Source organism: Jatropha curcas, chromosome 10, assembly GCF_041381405.1.
Source record: "Jatropha curcas cultivar XTBG-Jc1 chromosome 10, XTBG_Jcur_1.0, whole genome shotgun sequence".
Classification (NCBI taxonomy): Eukaryota; Viridiplantae; Streptophyta; class Magnoliopsida; order Malpighiales; family Euphorbiaceae; genus Jatropha; species Jatropha curcas.
The window spans coordinates 2,983,091-3,004,176 of NC_143160.1; the positions used below are offsets into that span (position 1 = coordinate 2,983,091).

General features: G+C 33.5%; 3 protein-coding genes across 4 annotated transcripts; 1 reads left to right on the top strand and 2 right to left on the bottom strand.

The window, feature by feature from the left end:
- Positions 1-2,377: 2,377 nt before the first annotated feature.
- Positions 2,378-6,653, top strand: LOC105648602 (NAC domain-containing protein 7). Its single transcript, XM_089726863.1, has 4 exons — positions 2,378-3,329; positions 4,494-4,664; positions 4,785-5,060; positions 5,582-6,653. The coding sequence occupies exons 2-4, from the start codon at positions 4,505-4,507 to the stop codon at positions 6,241-6,243; spliced, it is 1,098 nt and encodes a 365-aa protein (XP_089582989.1). The 5' UTR covers positions 2,378-3,329; positions 4,494-4,504; the 3' UTR covers positions 6,244-6,653.
- A 2,053-nt stretch (positions 6,654-8,706) lies between these two features.
- Positions 8,707-13,094, bottom strand: SKS2 (SKU5 similar 2). Its single transcript, XM_012235040.4, has 9 exons — positions 12,754-13,094; positions 11,874-11,983; positions 11,480-11,750; positions 11,247-11,385; positions 10,565-10,931; positions 9,794-10,159; positions 9,637-9,715; positions 9,189-9,388; positions 8,707-9,105 (listed from the first exon to the last, which is right to left on the bottom strand). Exons 1-9 carry the CDS (start codon positions 12,892-12,894, stop codon positions 9,006-9,008), a joined length of 1,773 nt encoding a protein of 590 aa, XP_012090430.1. The 5' UTR covers positions 12,895-13,094; the 3' UTR covers positions 8,707-9,005.
- Positions 13,095-16,308: 3,214 nt separating this feature from the next.
- On the bottom strand, positions 16,309-19,688 carry LOC105648604 (acid beta-fructofuranosidase 1, vacuolar). Of its 2 annotated transcripts, XM_012235041.4 has the most exons (7): positions 19,263-19,688; positions 19,103-19,111; positions 17,512-18,371; positions 17,270-17,431; positions 16,964-17,181; positions 16,805-16,892; positions 16,309-16,727 (listed from the first exon to the last, which is right to left on the bottom strand). In XM_012235041.4, the coding sequence occupies exons 1-7, from the start codon at positions 19,606-19,608 to the stop codon at positions 16,527-16,529; spliced, it is 1,884 nt and encodes a 627-aa protein (XP_012090431.2). In that variant the 5' UTR covers positions 19,609-19,688; the 3' UTR covers positions 16,309-16,526. The 2 variants fall into 2 exon arrangements, with proteins under 2 accessions (XP_012090431.2, XP_089571765.1); XM_089715639.1 differs by lacking the exon at positions 19,103-19,111.
- Positions 19,689-21,086: the final 1,398 nt, after the last annotated feature.

Sequence of the window (21,086 nt, forward strand, 5' to 3'; positions counted from 1 at the left end):
TGTTTCCTTTAAAGAAAGCTTGAAAGATTTCTAACATGTTGATATAGTTACTTTTAGCTTATTAATGGCATTATCATGTGTGTTTAGGAAGCTGGAAACCACTGTTAATGAAACAAATGCAAATTCACTTTTTTTTTTTTTCTTTTTTTAACTTTTTGAATTTTATTTTTATGTTTGATTAATTGAAACAACTTACGTTTGAGTTCCCAAATCAACATTTCTAACAAGAAACACAGATCAATTAGCTCCTTTTCCGTCATTAATTATTTCATCTATTTAGCTCAGCCAAATTGAATTATGACCTATTTTTTTCTTCCCGAATTCGCATCCCAACAAGTTGAGCTCGAATGGGCAATGAATTTCGAAAAATAGAAAAGAAGGGACCCACATTGCCGAGGGGGGGACAAAGGTGCCGAACCCACCAAGATAACTGTAGGACCCACTAAGACCCAGTAGAGTGGGGGACCCATAAGCACAACTCAGCATAGATTACTACCCGCAAGTTGCGAGATTAATGATAGTGGCTAGCCTTGTACAGACAACAAGCCGCCACGTACAGAGATTAGTGTGCCCATTTTCCAATCATTCTCTCCTCCGCGTGGTTCCCGTTTTCCACCGTTGCCTCCGGCTCGGCTCCGCCTCAGCCGGCTTCATTTTGGAGAATTGTCACATTCCTTGAATCGTCATCGTCATAGCCACTAATACCCTAGTTTGATTGCGCCAGGTAGTAACCTGAGCTTACTATCCACAAATTATTGTATGCATATTTTATTATTATAAGCCTTTATTGGAAATTTTGCTGCATTTCCTTTCAAAAGACGGAACGGGACGGGAATGAAACTATGAGCGGTTAGAACGGAGCTTGAGCTCCGTGACAAGGGACTAAGCTGAAAGATATTTCTTTGCATATAATAATATAGAAAAACCGTGTGCTATTATGACTTTGGAAGGTGGCATGGAAACGTATCGGTCACGAGCAGAACCGATACGTTGAAAAATATAAAGAATAGGGTTAAAGCGGTTTTGGAAGTTAAGTAGGGACATTATGGAGTTTTACTAGCATTCTAATAGAATTCTGGGGTAACTACATTATTACATTATCAAACGACTATCTTCAATCACGAAAACCCTTTCAAGGTTCTCGTTTAATTCAAACTTTGTTAAAATATAATATAGAGATAGTTGTCCAAATAGATATTTTTGTGGTAAGTAAGTTTAATAATAATTTTTAATACGATACGAGTTGCTTACACTTTGTATATGAACTCATTTATACACAAAGTGAATTCAATAAAACTATTTGATATAAATTAAAGTATTGGAGTCTTTTTTTTTTTTTTTTTTTTTTTTGGAAATTATGTGACTAAACTGAGTCCATAATCACGTTTATGAACTAAACCAATAATAGTAAAGATTGTTCAAAAATGTCTGGACTTTATTATTTTTTTTCCTAATGTATGGTCAGAAATACTCTCATTTCAATAAAAAAAAAATTTATTCTCATTGGTTTGATCCATGAGTAGAGTCATGAACTCAGTCTAGATAAAATTTTTCCTTATTTTTACTCAAAATGATAATATAAAATCGTAAAAAATTGTCATAGTTTTTCTGAGATAATAACTTGTTATTGTTTCGGTACATGGGTAGACCCATATATTTGGTGTAAATAAGTGTTTTTCCTTTTTAGCATATTAAAAATATTTAAAATTCCGAATTGAATCAAGTCGAGCATCACATTAGCTGATATATGTTTAACTTGTTACTCGAGCTTAAGATTGAGCTTTTTTTTTTTTAACAATCAACCTTAAAATTTTATTCAAGTTTGATTTGTTAAACTTTCAAGCAAAACTCAAATTTGTGAATGGTAAGTAGACAAATTAAATTAACTAGAAGTAGACAAATTAAATTAATTTTAATTTTAGCTTCAATTAGAAAAATTAAATTAACATTGTTTCTGTAACCAAAAGAAAAAAATTAACATTATTTTTTTTTTTTTTGATTAAGTGTGAGAATATAATCATATACATTTATATTTACTATCCCAAAAAGAAAACGAAATGTTAGAGAAATTATAATGAGGAAATTGATTAATATATATATATACATATATGACTATGGAGATTAATAGAGGTACAGACTTGGATGGTTCAACAATAGCAAGAAAAACTGTTGCATCAAATAATTATAAAGAAATATACATGTGTGTGTGTGTGTGTTTTTTTATGGGAAAACTATGAGTTATTAGGGTAATGATAGAAGTCACCAATCAGTTCACCCAAATATAGATGGGGCAACAAAGAAAGACTAGCCAATTCTACGACCACAGCTATTGGTGGCGGACCACCATCCATATATAAGACCCATAGCCATGGTTAGATCCAACATCATCATTCTCATTTTATCACTGTTAATGTGGTAGGGAAGAGGAAATGGAGTTCTGGCCACCGTGGGCCACCATGCCACATCCAATAGAGGGAGAGATATATAGTGCTTATATTATGTGAGCTTCGTGTATAATCACTTTTTGGCTGGTGCCTGTTCCATTACGTCACCACCCATTTTTAATGCTAATTATTGTTCTTCTTTCTTTCTTTCTTTCTTTTAGAGTCTTCTTGTCTCTTTTAAGCTTTCTTGATTGGTCTTTCTTGTATAATAGACCAGGAAGAAGAAGAAGAAGAATATATTTTGATCAGAGTCTTTATCAGTTGCGGGTAGAGGTGGCAGTAGTGAAGGGTTTCTATAAGGGTTAGTTTCTATCCAAAGAACCAATATTCGCGCCTCCTTTTTTCCAGCCCAAATCTTGTCCACCAATTCAGCTAAATCCGACAGTGAGAGACAACGAGAGCTTATGATTTTGAACATAATTTTTTTTCTTACAAAGATGATGATAACAATAATTTGTCATTAGCGTTCCTGTTTTTGTTTTTGTTTCTTTTTGCCCTTTCTCTCTCATCCGCTTTCCCCTTCTTATATAACCCTACTTAGTATCCTTTCTTCCATTCTTCTCTCGCCTTTTCTTTTCTTTTCCTTTCCTTTCTAGGAGTTTTCTTCTCTTCCTCGGGATCTGATCCGACAACTCGACAGAAACTGTTTGTGCGGGAGGACAAAAAGCTCTGTGGTTCAATTCCCGAGGAAATTAATATCTTCATTATTGCTTTTCTTTCTTTTTTTTTTTTTCTTGGTTTCTTGTCTGAAGTTCAGCTGCTTCCAGTTTAGGGGTTGTAGTTCTATTTTTGGAGCAACAGGGTTCGGCTTCTTCAATTGAAGGAAAGATTCAATCAACATAGATCTGTGGTTACAAGGTCTAGAAATCGCGGTTGCTTTGATAAGTAAGCTCTCTATCCCTCTTCCCACTTCATTTTCTTTTCTCATTTCTTTAAAGTATAGTGTTTTATGCTGAAAGATAAATAATTTGAGAGTATGGATATGGGTTTCATATTTATGCAGATCTGCTTATCCACGAAGATTTCATGATTTTGAAATGCTATATACATGTATATACAACGAGAATTCTCATGGAAAAATAATTTCTCATTTGTATTTCTTTTACACTTTAATTTCATGACCTATCTAAGAGGCGTTCATAATTTGTTTGTCCTAAAGGTAATATTGCATTATTGTTTGTCCTTTGGCAATCACATCATATAGGCAAGTTTTTCTAATGTTGCACATAGCATATAATAAAACTCATATAAAACATTTCTATACGGTATGAGAATTATCACATCAATTCCATTTATTTTGTTTTTTCATATCATATATCTATTAATCGCAATTTTTGTCTTCTTTTCTTTTCTTTTTTTTTCTTTTATAAGCTGGGATTATGTATTTTAATATATATATATATATATATATCTATTTTATGAAAGAATTGAAAATTAGAGGGTTGAGAAGCGGTTGGCTGATGTACTCTAAAATCTAAATAGACCTCAAGAAAAGCAAATTCTTTCAACCAAGTTGAAGACTTCATAATTAGTTCATTTATCATCGTAACAATAACATTAAATCTTTCTCCGACTAGGTCCACAGTTACAACTATGGGGATGCATAATCTTCATTGTCAACCTAAATCAATATTTCATTTGATTTTTCATGTTAGTTAATTCTAAAACTAGCATATCTGTTTAATATGCACGAGAACTTTGTCTGTATTAAAATGACCATTTGATAAAACTTCAAACAATTAAGAACCTTATGGATGGTGAAAGTAGAATTAACTTGATGTTTCATAATTGGTTGCGCCATTAATTCTTATGTTCTTCACAGAATTTATCAATTGTAATGATCATATGTGTGTGCGTGTGTGTGTGAATCTTATTATTGTTGTTCTTAGTATTATTTATGCTTTTCTTGTTCAATTCAATTAGGCCCCATTTTTTATTACATTGTTCAACTTGCTAAGTTAACCAATGGGAGCAAGTTAATTAACTAATCAAATTGATATATGAAAGTAGGTTTCTAACATGGTGCTTGAATTAATGGAACACGTACAGGAGTGAAGAACATGAGTGCTTTCTCACATGTTCCTCCCGGTTTTCGGTTCCATCCCACCGATGAAGAACTTGTGGATTACTACCTTAGGAAAAAAGTAAATTCAAGAAGAATTGACCTAGATGTCATTAAAGATGTCGATCTGTATAAGATCGAGCCGTGGGATCTGCAAGGTATATAGTGCTAACGTTTAAGTTGAAAATTGATTTTTCAAATCCATTTGAGGATTCAACATTTATTTATCATGCAAATTCCTAACAATTTGTATATTCTGTACGCATGAACATGAACAGAAATATGTCGAATAGGAACAGAAAATCAAAATGAATGGTACTTTTTTAGTCATAAAGATAAGAAGTATCCGACAGGAACTCGCACGAACAGAGCCACTGCTGCTGGATTTTGGAAAGCAACTGGTAGAGACAAAGCTATATATTCAAAGCATGACTTGATTGGAATGAGGAAAACCTTAGTCTTTTACAAAGGTCGTGCTCCAAATGGACAGAAATCTGACTGGATTATGCACGAGTACCGCCTCGAAACAGATGAAAATGGGACTCCACAGGCAAGTTTTCACATTTAGTATTATTAACTATTGTTTTACATTTATTGCCAGCCTCCTATCTGTTACAAAGTAAAGTTGAATGTATATTCATACTAAGAAACTTGACGTGGTAAGTGTATATAATATCTTACAATAGATCTAAATTCAAATCTTTGACCTAAATTTATATAGCAAATGAGATCATAGCTCCCTTCTCTTGAGGTAGATATAATTCATTGATAAAAGTTTTGGACATTTATGAGGACAGTCAATACTTATTTTATATACTTGATATTTGTCTACTTTGAAATTGTAATAATAAATCATTCTTGTCTAAATATAACTTATAATTTCACAAACAAGACAAATAATGAACAAAAAAATTCTTTGTAATTCATTTTTCCCGGTATTTCAACTATCAATTCAACGTTTCAAAACTACCTAAAGAAATAAAACTGCCGCTTTATTTTCCTTCTCTCTCTCTCTCTTTCATGCTAGACAACCTTGTTTGATACCATATGATGTTTATATACTTGAAGCAGGAAGAAGGGTGGGTTGCATGCAGAGTATTCAAGAAGAGAATGACAACGATGAGGAAAGTGAGCGAGCATGAATCAAGCAGCAGCTGGTACGACGATCAAGTTCCATTCATGCAAGAAGAGGATTCACCAAAACGGAACTCACAGACTGATTTGGCTTATCATTTATCTTACTCCTGCAAGAAAGAGCTAGAGTTGCAGTATCAGGTTCCTCACGATCACTTTCTCCAGCTCCCACTTCTACAAAACCCTAAACTGCTTCAAGCTGCAGCTGCAGCTGCCACTGTAAGCTGCACTTCTATTGCTGCATATGGACTAGACATAAACCAGACAACCACTCTTCAATCTTCACCAGATGAGCATCCTCATCAAACACGTGACCGAACCTTACCATCTCTTTATAATACTCAAAATAACAATAATAATAATGGGGGAACATTAGTTGATCAAGTTACCGATTGGAGAGTGCTAGACAAGTTTGTTGCTTCTCAATTAAGCCAAGACGACGTACCTAAGCAAAATAATAACTACTCAAATGCACCTAATGCCAGCATCTTCCATGCTTCAGATCAGGCACATATGCTTGCTAGACAATTGAACAAGCAAGAATCGACGAAAGATAACGCTTCGACGTCAGCACCTGGTTGTCAAATTGAGTTTTGGAAGTGACACTTATTTTATTGAAAATTAAGGAACAGTATATATATTGATCATAGAATATGTTCAGGTAATTAATTAAAGAAAAAAGTTACTATATATCTAAGTTCATGTACATAATAAAAGCTAAAAGCATGTAACTTTAACTGTTTTCGTAGAGTTAAGTTAATTCCTACCAGCCAAATTAGCTAGTTAGTTGAAAATTCATCATGTCACTGTAAGATGAATTGATATTTTTAGGCAAGTGTTGCAGTATCATTGTCTGTACGTAAGGGCATTTTTTTAATTAATGTAGCCAGTGGCCTGAACTCTGTAGTAGCCACATGTGCTGCTTATAGAATCGACTGGGTGGTCGATTAAGACATATTTGTATCGTCAACTTGATGAAACAATGTTAGAATAAAGCTTTTCTTTTCTTTTTACATTGCTGTAAAACAAAGATATGTATTAGTGTCGTTGGAAATTTGACAATGGAAAGGAATTGAGTTATTGGTCTAACAAGAGTACTTCAACTGATCATTTAATTTTAAGTTTGCTTTGCAGGTTATTATATGATCCAACAACTAAATACTGAAAGTATATCAATGAAAATTCTCAAAAAGAAAGCATACATCAATGGGAAACAGAAAAGAAAAGAAAAGGTGCACTTTTCCAAGATTTTGACGATAGTGTAATCTGATGATGGTTAGAATGCTTTGCAGGTAAGTTTGAGAAATGCAAAAATTTGGTCTTTATACCCTTATTAAACGTACAAGGCACTCCTCAAATCCAAATCCGCTAAGATTAAGCCAAAAAAAAAAAATTACTTTAAAAGATAAAACTACTCAGGTCGGACAATGAAAAATGACAATTTTCCCACATGTATAGTAACCTAATATTGAGCGACAGTCATGAGAAAAAATATATAAACTACTACATAATAAGTTTCTATATATATATATATGTTAGATTTGCATAATAAGTTTCTTGACTCAAAGTGAAAGATCGATGAACATTTACGAGACAGATAAACAAGTAACGATTAACTAGTAGTATTGATTATTTTTCAATTATCTTTCATGTTCTATATACCCAAGAAGAAAAAATTACTTTCAGTTGATTAGCAAAAACTCGAGTGATTTAACCATGGAATACCAACGAAACTTGGGACAGAAAGACTACAGAATGAGAAAACCTAGCACCACTACTTTTACAGCAAGGAAACAAGCTATGTATATATGGATTTCATCTAGCTAGCTTCAAAATAGCATTTATGTAAGAAAAAAATGGGGTAAATGAAGAAAAAGACAACCAATGAAGCGAGTATCCTTATATAAAACTCCGTGTTTCAACAGAAGAAACTAAATGTAAAAACCTACCGTAAATGCATTAGATATAACTGTGCACAGGTGGACTGATAGATAGAGCATGGATTTTGGAAGTAGAGAAGGATCAGACTAAGTAGTTAACATAGTAGCTATAGATACATAGCAGGGAAGTGACAAACTGAGAATGGGTTTCTTTGAAAATTGGAAGATCAGCTTTGAAACGCTATATATAGTATTTAGTGGTCTAATAGAATAGAAGGTTCATTTTAAAGCAAATGGAAATTTCCGAAAAAAAAAACCATACTCATTAAAGAGCGGGCCGGCTCTTCAACAGACAACAGCCATAGAAAAGAAAAGCAGTTATTACCAGAAGGAATCCTAAGAATAAAAGCTAAAGATTTGACGTGGATATTTGTTTGTTTCAACTTTCAACTTTCAACTCCGAAGTAAGGTACATATGTTCATATCGCATCATGTTAGAGAGAGAGAGAGAGAGATTGCAAAGTCAAAGGCTATATATCCTGTCCATAATAACCACTAACTCAAGGCATGAAACCAACAAAGGACAAGCGGCGTGTGAGTCAATAATTAGGGTTTTGTTAAAAATTGTTGTTTGTGAAAGAAGATAACATCATGTAGGCTCAAACAACTCCATGTGACTCTGCTATTATTATTCTTTTTCCCTTTTTTTTTTTTAAATTTCCATCCACAATTAATCTATGTTCAAGTCCATGCCTTCTCTGTCTGTATTCCTTTATAGTACTTTATACCAATTTTATTAATTAATTAATCAATTAAAGATAATATGCATCAGTAGTCAAATTGGTCAAATCAAAACTTGAGACACAAACATATATGCATCAGCAGCAGATGTTTCCAATTCTGATTTGCACTTGTTTTATGCTAGTAATTATTTAAACATTCTGCTACAAATTTAGATAACAACCGCTGATCTAGCTAATGATGCTGTTTGCTTTGCGGCTTAAATTACCTTAATTTTCGGATTATATGACTTTCATTATTTCATCAAAGACCAATCAGCCTGGGCCCTCGGGAGAATAGAAAAGCAGGGGCCCATTACAAGACTGTCAATTATCCGGTTTCTTATTTGGAGAGCCCATCAGGATCCAGCCCACAACCATTGATAAATTCATGTATGAAGGTGAGATTGTACTGAAACAAGGGTTAATCATCATTCAGTATATAGTTTAGAGACATTAAAAAATGATGGATCCCCAGTGGCCTAAATTACAATTAAAACCTGACACTCATTCTAAAAAAATCCAAAAAATAAAATGTCATCAACAACAATCGCTATTAAAAAAAAAAATCTTGAGCTCTGCAAAGCTAATCCAAACTATGCATTGCAAGTTTCCCCCATCCTTTAACATCCATCACACCTACAACAGGCCAATCTCCCACTGCCAATAACAGATGACTCTCAAGTCATATCCAACCACCCGGAGTTTAGACGAAAATGAAAAATGAGGAACAGAGTACCATCAGCAGAGAAATATACAGTTCCAGCTTACTAATAAGAATAGAGATAGCTGCAGAATTATCAGTCCTGAAGCAACAAACAGTAGTATTAGTTATGCCACTAACAACAGACACAGATTTATTTGGTACGAAGGTTTCAGAGATACATACTTCTGCAAGGAACGAAGGGCGCCACAATATCTAACATTATCAGGCGGACCCATCTCTGTTTCACCATTTTCCTCAGGATTGATGATTCTCATGTATGTTTCATGGCCTAGATACCATCGATCAAGGTTCTCAACTCTGAGATTCCATACTCCGACATTGTCCAAAGAGACAAGAATTGCTGTCCATCCCCCAGGGTAAACCTACAAAATAGAAAAACTAGGAGTAAATGGAAAGTAACAATCATATGTTTCAAGATTACAGAGAAACTGCTAGCTAGTTATTGGAGATGGTTCTTTTTTTCCCCGAACTCTACATAAAATCTTTTTAACATTCTGATTGATATATAGAAGTATATATATTTAAGCAATTTATGGTAAAGAATATATATAATCAATTGTCATTTCCTTGGGTGTGAGTAGTGACAGATCCTTCCAATAGATAAACCAACCTCTACTGTGCAGCGAGAAATAGCATCCCAGTTATTATACGAACTCTTTTTGTCCTCAGACCACACCCCCCAGTCCATTCTGCATTTGAGACAAACAGATCGTTTAAGTGTTTCAAAAGCCAAGCGGTAAACAAATTAAGATAGCAGACATTCTTACCCAACCACAAAAAACGAATAACCATCCATGTGAAAGCTCAGCATTTTGGTGTCGTTGTTCTGTAGTATGACCTGGATAAACCCCTTATATGTAGCATTAATAACAGATGTGTCCATCCGGAGAGGCCTATCAAGTGGCTTATTGGGAAAATCAAGCTTGTACACTCCCTTCACTTTGTGCAGGTCAGCAAGCCTGATTGGTGTATCTGGATTGACAAATGATATTCCATTGACTGTTGCACGTAGTTTTCCATCAATTGTAGCTGGAGGCAAGCTCCTTAATATGTACGTTTCAGTAATATTGATTTGACCATAGTGGAAAGATCCCTGAGGATTTGGGCGAGCTCCACTTGCAGTTGTATTTTGCCTAATCCATGTGAAAACAGCAATATTACGCCTGGCGGAGTTGTTGTGAACTTGCTAAATCTAAATAAACATGAAAAACAACTTCACAGGCCTAACTACTAGTTTCCCCATTAATCATGCAACAATCCATGAATCACACTAATTTTCCTGCTACAACGAAAACAGAGGAGAAAGCAGATGTTTCCTCTCTCTGTCCGTTTTTTTTTTCCAGAAGTATAGGTGATGTCTAAAAGATCATTTTGGCTATATAAAGATAATGTTTTAAAATGAAAATAAGTAGTTCTGCGTGAAATAGCTATCAGATACAGCTGTATCATATCCAGACTCAATATGCTTAGGGCTGAATAAAAGTGAATAATGATGAAATTTTATACTACAAATCAAGGTCTCAGAAGTCATCACTAACTTGATGGCTCTTGGCTGGGTCATCGCTGCCCACTGGTTATAGACATCACTTGGCGCTTCCGGCAGAGGACCAGAAACTGGTCCTTTCGAATTGGAATAATGCAAGACTGCAACACCAGTGACTCTTTGCCAAAGTGATTCATTCACAAACCGAGCACTTGCGACAATGTAGTAATCAGAAGTTGCATTCTGATCCATAGTAACCAAGAAAGAATAAGACTGGCCCACGTGAATATCAAAGCTGGTAAAATTTTGTTGGGATGTATAATGTCCTTCTGTTTCCACAAGGAGCAGATTGTGACCCTGGATTCTGAAGTTCAAACTAGTTGAAGTCCCAACATTGTGAACACGAAATCGATAAGTTTTGCCTGCAAAACATATTGTCATTTAAAACTTCAAAAGTTGAACTTACATACCTCTTGTATCATGAAATTTGAGTTTATCTGTGTAAGCATGGAAGATCACAAGAAAAATTATAGAACTTATTTTTCAGATAAAGTTTGGACAAACAAATTTATTTCATAGTGAACTAAAATACAAGATTCAGAAAGGCAATCATTCCATAGCCAATTATCAAACATGTTAATAGGAGGAACAAGCAAACTGGTACCGAGTGTGGGAATAATTAAATAAATGGAAATATGATTTAACACATTCCTGCTATCTACAACCAATATCATTACCTGGATCAACTTGAATGGTTTCGTATTCAATACCATCAGACACAAGAGTTGTGTTGTATCTGTAAGGTCCTTTCCCATTAATTACAACACCATCTGGCATTCCAAGGTCTTTCCCGGAATCAAGGTCAGTCCTCAGTGCCTGAAATTCACCATAAAACGCCACCCTCAGAATTCATCAACGCAAATCACTGAAGCTCACAAGAAAGCATCAACTCCAAACCAAATAAACTAACCGTATGGTTCCGTATATACCAGTCACCAATCAGAAGGATAATATCCCCATCTGGCTGTGGAAAAGGAATTGAGATAACTGCTCGATTATTAATGATGAAGGGACCAAAGCCGCCAGATGCTCTTTGAAGATTCAAGGATGGAAAGTAGAAAAAGCTCCCAATCTGATCCTTGACTTGAAAATTATAAGTATAATTCCCTTTGGGAGGGATTGGACAATTGGTGCCACGAACACCATCCTCCCATGAATCACGTCGCATTTGGATCCCAGGCCTGTCAAAAGTTACAACAAATCATACATCCCAAATTTCTTACAAAATGCTCTTCCCATGGATGCAAAAGCAAGAAGCAAAGGGATGATGACAAAGAATTCAAAGAGAGAATGTAATAACCTACCAAGTCATTAGGAGATTCTCATCCAACTCATTAAATACATTAACAATAACAACATAGTTAGTAGTAGCATTTATAACAGGACCAGGAAATTTTTTATTTATTCCAATGACCTGCAAGAATAAGTAACCAAATAAGTGAAATGTTGAAATTGAAACCGTTCATCACTTAAACAAAATACAGAATACAGCCTATACATCGCTGGGGAAAAAGTAAAAATCCATTGAAATTTCACGTTCTTGGTATAAGGAACCAATCTTAGATGAGCAAGCTACTGAGGACTAATTCAACATCATTTTAATAAATTGAATAGAGAGCAAAACAATAACATGGTAAACAGATGCATAATACTCCTCAGAAAAAAACAATATAAAGTAAAAATAATGTGAAAAGGAGAATTAACCCATAAACTACTACGCATTTCTCTCTCAAATCCCCAGTACTCGACTATGGAACAGTCAAAAATACCGAAGTAACTTAAGAAAGCGAAAAGTCGACTTCATTATTGGAAGAAAACTCATTACAGTACTCCTACAGAACAAATCCAGCTTAGCGCTTCAAGTACATTTGAAACAGTAACTACAAATTAGTACCATAAGAAAACGCGTCAGGAAGGGGAAGCAACATAAAGAAATCATGCATTAACAAGAACTGCTGCTGTAATCTTATTAAATAACAGTAAACCCAGGATCCTACTCATTAACAAGATATCACTTACAAATGCATTATAAAAGCAAAACCCATGTACAAAAGCCACTTTACTAGCATTTCATTAGATCCAAAGTGGGCAATATATAGACAGAGTAAGAACAGAATTCTAAGGAAACCCACATTAAAAAGACTAAAACAAACGCAGCAAATAGAAGGAGAGTAAAAATAGAACCTGCTGAGGAACACCCAGAGGAGAGACGGTTATATAAGAGAGTCTCAATTCATAAGAGACAGTTGGGTCTGCGGCAAAACAAATGTTCGAAAACAGGGAAATGTTGATGAAAGCAAACAGCAAAAACCGTAACAGAGCCATAAGGTGTATGTATTGATTTTGGATCTTTTAAGCAATTCCAGCGGAGACGATGTTAGAAGAGAATTTTTATGAGGATTTACATAGTCGGAAAGTATTTGAGTAGGACACACAGACACAAAATAGAGAGGCTCATTTTTTTTTTTTTTCGAGTTGGACTTCGTTCTGTTTGGACAGTAAGAGCAACGCGACAAATTTCAGGCCACGCCCTAAACAATTCCATTTATGCAATCTTGTAGCCGGATTGTGCGCGTTATATGCCTGTTACTGGCTGAACCGGTCATGCAGTGTTTTTTTTTTTAATTTTATTTATTTCATCCTTATATTATCTTTTACACAGTTAAGTGTTTAAAAATTAATAGATGTATTTCATTTAATTTTTAAAACACATTAAAATAAAACTTATCCAATAATATTTCATTTAATTACTTTTACTTTCTTAATTTGTTCCTAATTTGTTCCTATATTACGTTCTCTCGTTTAGAAAGAAAAATAGAATTACCTTTTTGAAAATTTCAGATTAAAAGTACGATTGTAGGTTAAAAAATAACTAAATATGTTTAGTTAAAAAATATTTTCTTCATCCCAAGAAAAATAAGTTGATTTCTTATTTAACTCATAAAAAAGTATCATTTTATCTTTATGACCAAATATATTTCTATTACCGTTAATTAAATTTTAAAAAATAATTACTTCAAACATAAACATTTCATTTTCATAATTTAAAAAAAATTCCTAAGAGTTATTTTATTATACAAAAAGACATGGAAATGAATAGGAATAAAAATTATTTAAAAGTAAAAAGGTTTTAAGCATAAATTTAGACATAATTTAGGTACTAGTTATATTTTACCTTTAACTTTAAGCATTAAAACTAGAAAATACTAAATGTTATATTATAAGTATAATTTTATTTAAATGATAATAATATTTTAACATTTAGAATATTTAAGAAATTGTACTATAATAACTTAGTTTGGGATGGATTGTCTTACCGGATGTTACCGGTGGCGAGTGAGAGCGCGACAGCGAAGAGTCAATGGCAGCGAGTAATGCTGTAATGCACAATTTTCGGCGCCTCGCGCTTTATTTCTATTCAAATAATAAAAACGCCAAATGGATTTTTCTCTAACGTTCCGATTCTCCCTGAGAAAGCGTCATTTCTCACATGCAAAGCCCTGCGCGTTCCCACCCACAAATTGCAACTTCAGAATAATATGGACCCCACCCTTAAGCATTTTCCTACACGTACGCGGTGGTTTTGCGGGCCCCATTGCCACCTACGATTTAGCGGTTAAAATTAATTAGTAATTGGTTTAGCTGGCATAATTTTGTTTAGATAGTTAACCTTTTCAGTTCTTTAATCTATCTTACACAACATGCTCAAATCCGACCACATCTTTGACCATGTGCCTTTATTGGTAAGGTTTTCACATTTAGATCTGTTTTTTTTTGGACATTTTTATTTCAAATATTAATATTAAATTAATTACCTATTTTTGTAGATAGCAATTTCAATGAAAATATTCAATATATTATATGATTTTCCTTTTATTTTTATTATATTTAATAATAAAAAAGATTATCATGCGTATCATCAAATTATTCACGTTATAATAAGAAATATTTTAAATGAAAAAATTTGACTTTAAAAGTCAACATGTGATCATAAGTGATAAATAAGATTTATTTATTAAATGAGTTAAATTTTTTAATTTAAATAAATATTTAAATTTTAGATTTTTGTAGGTAAGGGGTTAAGTTTTCAATTGTTATAAATAGAAAAAAATTCAATATGGCATGAGAAATAAAAATAATCCTCTTATTATGGGAAAAAAAAATATAAAAAGGAGAGAATTTGTTACGCACGTATGAATTATTTGTGATATCCGAAAAAAGAAAGGCATTATTTATGATAAGAAAAGAAAGATATTAGTCACTGTGATTACACGTCATCCACTCAACAAGAAATTTTAAAGGCTACCGCTACAAGATGCACTGAATATTACTTTATTAATTTAATATTATCATTTTAGCAGTGAATCATCATGGTAAAATAAAAAGTTATTTCCACTTTATTTTTTAATTTCTCGTACAATACAACAATAAATTGAACATGGAAGCTTATGGTATAAGCAATATTTATTGTTGTTTATTCCTTGAAGCTTGAAATTGTGTTTTTATTTTAATATTTTTATTCTTACACTTCATCAAGTTGTAATAAAATATAATTAAATATATTATTAACATAAATATTTTTAAAAAAAATTTCATCATATTATATTATATTTTATTACATTTTACTAAATAAAAATCTTATTAAATAATCATGTATTTATAAGATAATTTTAAAAATCTTAAACCTAGTACATAACTAATATTAAGACTCAAGAAAGTTCCAAACTCACTCTGCATTTCGTAAATTTAAAGTTTTTGGAAATAGCTAAAGCTCTGATGTACTTCAATGGCAGTAAGGTAGTGAAGCATATAATATCAAAAAAGGAGAGTGTAGGAGTGACTTAATTGATTGACAGATTTTGCTGTATAAGGTATTTTCATATACGCATGAAATTAAATATTTTTTCAAATTATTTTAAAAATACACACTCTAATGATATTATTGAAATTATTTTTTAAATGATTTCCAAATGCTTTCAAAACATTCATCATTTCCAGCTGGACTAGTTTCGTTGAATGATTGATATTTGCTAGAAATCAAAATTAGAATTGGATTTTAATTTGAAATTAAAGAGGTAACAAGTGAATCCTCCTCGGACGGCAAATACTTTACAACGTGGGCTTTTCTTGATGGACCCTCTTTCGGGCCAACATGTCCTATTCGAAACCATTTCCAGTAAACTTGGGCTAATGCAGGCTCAAAATATACGGCCTGTATAAATAACCAACTTCAAAAGGAGCAAGGAATAGTCTTGCGGGATGCTTGTCTATATACCAAATTAATAATTAAAAATAATTTTTTATTAAAATAAAGATGTTTCTAATTATATACTAAAAAACATAATTTAAAAAAAATAATTTTTAACCAACTTAATATATAGGTGGTTATATATACCCGAGTATAAACAAAATTATTCATATGTATAAAATTTTGAAAGTATTGCAAAGGAAAATACTCATATGGACTAGATTTGTCCGTCGATGGATATGATGGTACGTTATGAAGTAAAACAAAAAAAAAGTTTTAATCCATAAAGAGCGGCTCAAGTAGATTTAACTAAGTTCACTCAAATAGATATAACTAAATTCAGCTAACGGTTTCTATAAGGTCAAAGATTCAATTAACGGAAAAACACTTACGTGAAAAGATAATTACAAATTTTAAAACAAGATTAATTTCATATTCAAAAGTGTATTTATATTCAAAGAATACGTAGATAATTGTGTAAATAGTAGAAATTGAAAAAAAAAAAAGTTTATTATCACTAAATACCAAAAAAAGATAAAGTACTCCCTCACCCATTCGTTGGGCATACAATGCAATTTTTGCCTACAATAAGAATTTTTCTGCTCCTGTCCTTGAAAAAAATGAAGTTAAATAAATCAAATATATGATCAGGATTTGCACTTTCTTGGCAAAGTTACAACAATTTGATACAACAAATAAGTGTTTTAATTTAATTGTCGTCGAGAGGAAAAGGGCGGATAAAGGCAGGCATTAATTCCCATATTTTGAGCGTTGCCTTAACATTCACAGAAGTTGCATTGTTGAACAGAAACAGCCTTGCATTTCCATCGATTGCTTCTGTCGGGTAAATTCTGGACGTGATGACTGTCCTTCCTCCTTGTGCAAAACTCTCCACTATGGAATGATCAACCTGCAACGTTATTTTAGTGACAAGAATAAGATAAAAAATCAAGATTTTTCCTTTTCAAATACAAGTTAGTCACTTACCAACACTCTCATCCTCAGCTTTTCATCGTCGAGCACTGGAACGGTGCTTCCATAAACTTGCTTACAGACATCAGGAGCCTTTGACGATCTGGTAATGACAATATTAAGAGTTTAAATATAAATATTTCTCGACATAGTTAAAACCTAAAAAAGGCCAACCTTTTTTCATCAGAACAAAAATAAGTTTTGAAACTCCCATCGGTTGAATTAACGGGACGGAAAAAAACAGGAGTCAATTCAGAAAGTGTTTCGTCTGCAAGAACTAGAAGGCCAAATGGTCCCAAAGAGCTTCTGTTAACTGCACCACCATTGCATCCGTATTCTTCAACTACAGAATTTGATATTAATTCCGTTTCAAATTCTGCAAATATGTCTAGCTGCAAACATATTAGCTTTAAGTGGTTAAATATGTAACCAAACAACAATTTCTAGTCTTGATGATAGTGGCAACTTTAGCAAACAAACCTGCGTCGCCACGCCTATTTCAAGCGGGACTATCGAGCCGGGTCCAACCACAATTTCTTCAAAATCAGTACTGTTTAATCTTAAGCTCTCGATCTCCTCCACAGGCCATTGGAGCAAATTGGTTCCAGTCTTGTTATCAAATAGTACAGCCCTTGGAATTGTCTGTAAAGCATGGCAACAAACTTCGTATGGGTCTACAAATCAAATTTTTATAAACAATTCTTTGTTAAAATATTGTATACCTGAACAGAGGCCCAGCCTTTATCCAAGTCATCTTCTTCAGTATCAGTTTCATTGATCCAACCCCATAAGATTCTTCTCTCCTTGTGCTGGTCATAAAACGTCTTTGACGCATAGTATCTTCCATAATCCACACGTAACCCGATACCCACATCCTCTTTCGGGTTATCGGGTGTCCATGTGTCTGTTATTGGGTCATAGGTTCCAAGTGCGTAATGATCTACTTTCGTATTATCTAAACTTGCCTTTAATACATGCTTTGTACCCAGCCCATTAGCGGATGTATCTAATCCAACAGAACCGTTTATTGCCACCGGGTAAAAGTCCACGCATTCCCACATACCCGTGCCCGGAACTGCATGCAAGACTCCTTCCAACTTCTCATAGGTCGTAAAATTGGTGGTTTGGTAGACAAGTGAAACGCCAATTGTCTTATTAACCCTTGACCCGATTGCAATCCTCCACTTACCATCGGGTCCCAGCCATCCCGTCGTTGGGTCTCTAAATTCACTGATTTCGATTCCGGGTGGGGGAATAATAACTGGATTTCCTGGATATTTGACCCAGTCAAGGAGGAGAGGATCAGATAGGTTGGCGGGATAAGCGAGATTTTGCACCTGCACTGAAGCATTGGTGTCTCCAGTATAAAGCATCATGATTTGACCATCTGGAAGAAGCGTAGCGGATCCAGTCCACACTCCATTTATATCATACCACTTATCAGGGACCATCGCAAGTGGGAGATAGAGCCAATGGATCAAGTCCTTCGATACAGCATGGCCCCACGTGATGTTGCCCCAGACAGCTGAATCGGGGTTATATTGGTAAAATAGGTGGTACCAACCCAGGTGAAACAATGGACCTGCAACCAGAGAATCGTTGCACTCACAACTTCAGCACGTGGTTAGCAAATTGCACCTAAACCTCGATTAGCTTACGCAACCAATAGTCAAAATAACTTCGTGCACGGATCCAATATGGGAATTTGGTGCTATAATTTAAGCTGTTCTTACTTAGTTCCTTAAAGTGGATTTGTAATAGGCTGTAGATGTTGAAATAACCTTCTCAAGATCTTAAATTATAAATTTATTAATGGATTTTTGTGTTGAAAATCCGATAGTGGCAAGTGGCAAGTAAGGTTTGAAAGAGAAAACAAACCAAAAAAAAAAAAAAAAAAAAAGGAAAAGAAAAACTGCGTTGGACCCACTCACTTTCCAACATTGAATAACCCACAACTAGATATTGATTGGTTCACAGCTCCTAAAATAATATTTTCTTTTCCCAGTTACTTGTGATTAAAATACTTGAGCGACACGTGTTAAATAGAAATAATATGAATGGCATTTTCATCGGTTATTGGTCACAGTTTGATACAGGTAAGGTAAGTTAACTCCTTACTCCTCCTTAGAGGATCTAATCTGATGCATCTAATCTCACGCAACGCAAGCCTCACCACATAGCGTACTCTTATTAAATCGAACTACTGTTATTAAATCCTCCACGTCATTAGTTAATTAGTAGGTTAATTAGAATTAGAAACCTAATAATTACAAAATTAAGGAAAAAAGAACGTAAAGTAGAATGAGTTTATACCATCAGGATCTGAAGCAGGAGACATAACGGATTCCCCATGAACAGCGACAACCACGAATCGAAACAAAAGATTCAATCAGAACAATGTAAAAGAACTTGACAGAACACAAGATGATAACAATAATCAATTAAAACAGAAATAAAAATTTTATTTCCCTACCGTTCATCCAGTTTTGCTGAGGTTGAAAGTGAAAAGCTGTTCTTTGCCAAGAAAACATGGCGTTGGTCCAATTGTAGGAAACTCCATTGTTGAAAGACGACGGATTTGACTTGGCTGATACTCCTTCAGCCACGCCTCTTGGCTCCGGATTCGAAAACGAAGTAGGTTTAGTTGTTGGAGGTAAGTGGTTCTCGTTTGGCTCTAATTGACTTTGGTTAATGATTAATGTGACTAATGAAAGCAGAAAAATCAGAGAAGCGAATACTGCAGATAGAACCTTCAAGGTCGGCCGGCGTTTATTACCGGTCGGATGGTCCGGCAAGGGAGTATAGGAGGAATAGTCCATGCTTGCTAGGGGTGGGGACTGGCGGAGCACGAAAAACGAAGAGAAGTTGGAATTGAGTTAAATAAACAGAAACGGGATGAGGTGTCCTTAAGCCATTCGCTTGGTAGATCTCAAAAAGTACTTTTCCAATTGGACTCTAGAAATTTATTAATATATAAATACGTATATACGGTGAATGATAATCTTTCAATAAATGGTTAATTATGGAGATTTTATATAATTATTACGATTTATTATTTGTTTATTATTTCTAAAAGAACGTTGAAATAATACTCGTGGTAACACCAAAAAGAATATAGAATAAAGATTATATTTTTCTTCGAAGAAGAGACATAATTTATTTGTAGTGAATCATAATCCAAAATTTCTAATAACATTTTTTTAAACTAAAATTTTTAATAATATTAAACTTACAAGTCTATCATATAAACGATGGAAGTTAATACATTATGACCTTATTCATTAATAGGTTTTCATATAATTTTTTAACGTTTTGACTAGTATTTTGAATTGAGAGAACGGAGTTATAAAATGTTATTATCATATTTGATAAAACTATTTTTACCGAACAAACCTTACATAAATAATTTTACATTCAATTTGGAAAAAAAAAAAAAAAACAGTTACATGCTTAAATTATATTTGTTTCATCCATTTTGTCAAATCAAAAGCTGTTTTTATTTTAACTGAACTCCTCTAAGTTTACGACAGACTAACAAAATTTTGTATAACTGTAAGTATTCGTATCCAAAATGTCAATGTTAAGAGCAAATCTGCAGCTACTATTCAGGCTTAGGTAATAAAACAAATGGAATGAGGCAATAGAAATTGACTAATGGAGGTTTGCCGCCACTGCCATTCCAACCTTCTAGTCAACCTACTTCAAACTTCACCCTGAGAACTTGTAAGTCAAAGGCGAAAAAAGAGAGAGAAAAAAAATAAAAGTTTAGAAAAGAATCAAAGCTAAGTGAAATTGGATTTGACCAAGTGAGAATTGGTATATTTAAGGATATATTTATAATTTTACTATTGTAATCATATCGAAGCATTACATTATCATTTTAAAAATATGTAACGTTCATTTAAAAATTTACATTTAATATAATTTTAGGTCATTTAATATATTGTCTCTCGCTCAAATTGAGACAATTGTAATCTAATTTTTCTAAAAATTTTTATATTAATATTCCTAAAGCTATCTTTATCTTCTTATTTTACATCTATCAGAAAGTATAATATAACTCAACATTTATAAGATTATATTCCTATTCAAAAATCTTATTTACATAAAAAAAATTAAATTTGTGTAGCTTTTATGAAATTAATTTTTGAGTTGGTGTTAATACTTTCATGAAATTTGTGAAGCTATTCAACAAAGTGGTGGATTGTTAGGTAAATGGCAAATGATATTCCAAATCTGTGTCTCCTAATAAATTATTGTGGAGTAGGCTCTACAATACTCTACACCCAATCACCCA

Excerpts from the sequence above, each read along its gene's own strand:
- LOC105648602 (XM_089726863.1), top strand. The coding sequence starts at position 4,505 with ATGAGTGCTTTCTCACATGTTCCTCCCGGTTTTCGGTTCCATCCCACC. Across the intron at positions 4,665-4,784 it reads CGAGCCGTGGGATCTGCAAG|AAATATGTCGAATAGGAACA; the intron begins GTATATAGTGCT and ends GAACATGAACAG. Across the intron at positions 5,061-5,581 it reads AAATGGGACTCCACAGGCAA|AAGGGTGGGTTGCATGCAGA; the intron begins GTTTTCACATTT and ends TGAAGCAGGAAG.
- LOC105648604 (XM_012235041.4), bottom strand. The coding sequence starts at position 19,608 with ATGGACTATTCCTCCTATACTCCCTTGCCGGACCATCCGACCGGTAAT. Across the intron at positions 17,432-17,511 it reads AAGGCTGGGCCTCTGTTCAG|ACAATTCCAAGGGCTGTACT; the intron begins GTATACAATATT and ends CATGCTTTACAG. Across the intron at positions 17,182-17,269 it reads AAATAGGCGTGGCGACGCAG|CTAGACATATTTGCAGAATT; the intron begins GTTTGTTTGCTA and ends ATATGTTTGCAG.
- SKS2 (XM_012235040.4), bottom strand. The coding sequence starts at position 12,894 with ATGGCTCTGTTACGGTTTTTGCTGTTTGCTTTCATCAACATTTCCCTG. Across the intron at positions 11,386-11,479 it reads GGTATATACGGAACCATACG|GCACTGAGGACTGACCTTGA; the intron begins GTTAGTTTATTT and ends GGTGAATTTCAG. Across the intron at positions 9,716-9,793 it reads TATTCGTTTTTTGTGGTTGG|AATGGACTGGGGGGTGTGGT; the intron begins GTAAGAATGTCT and ends TCTCAAATGCAG.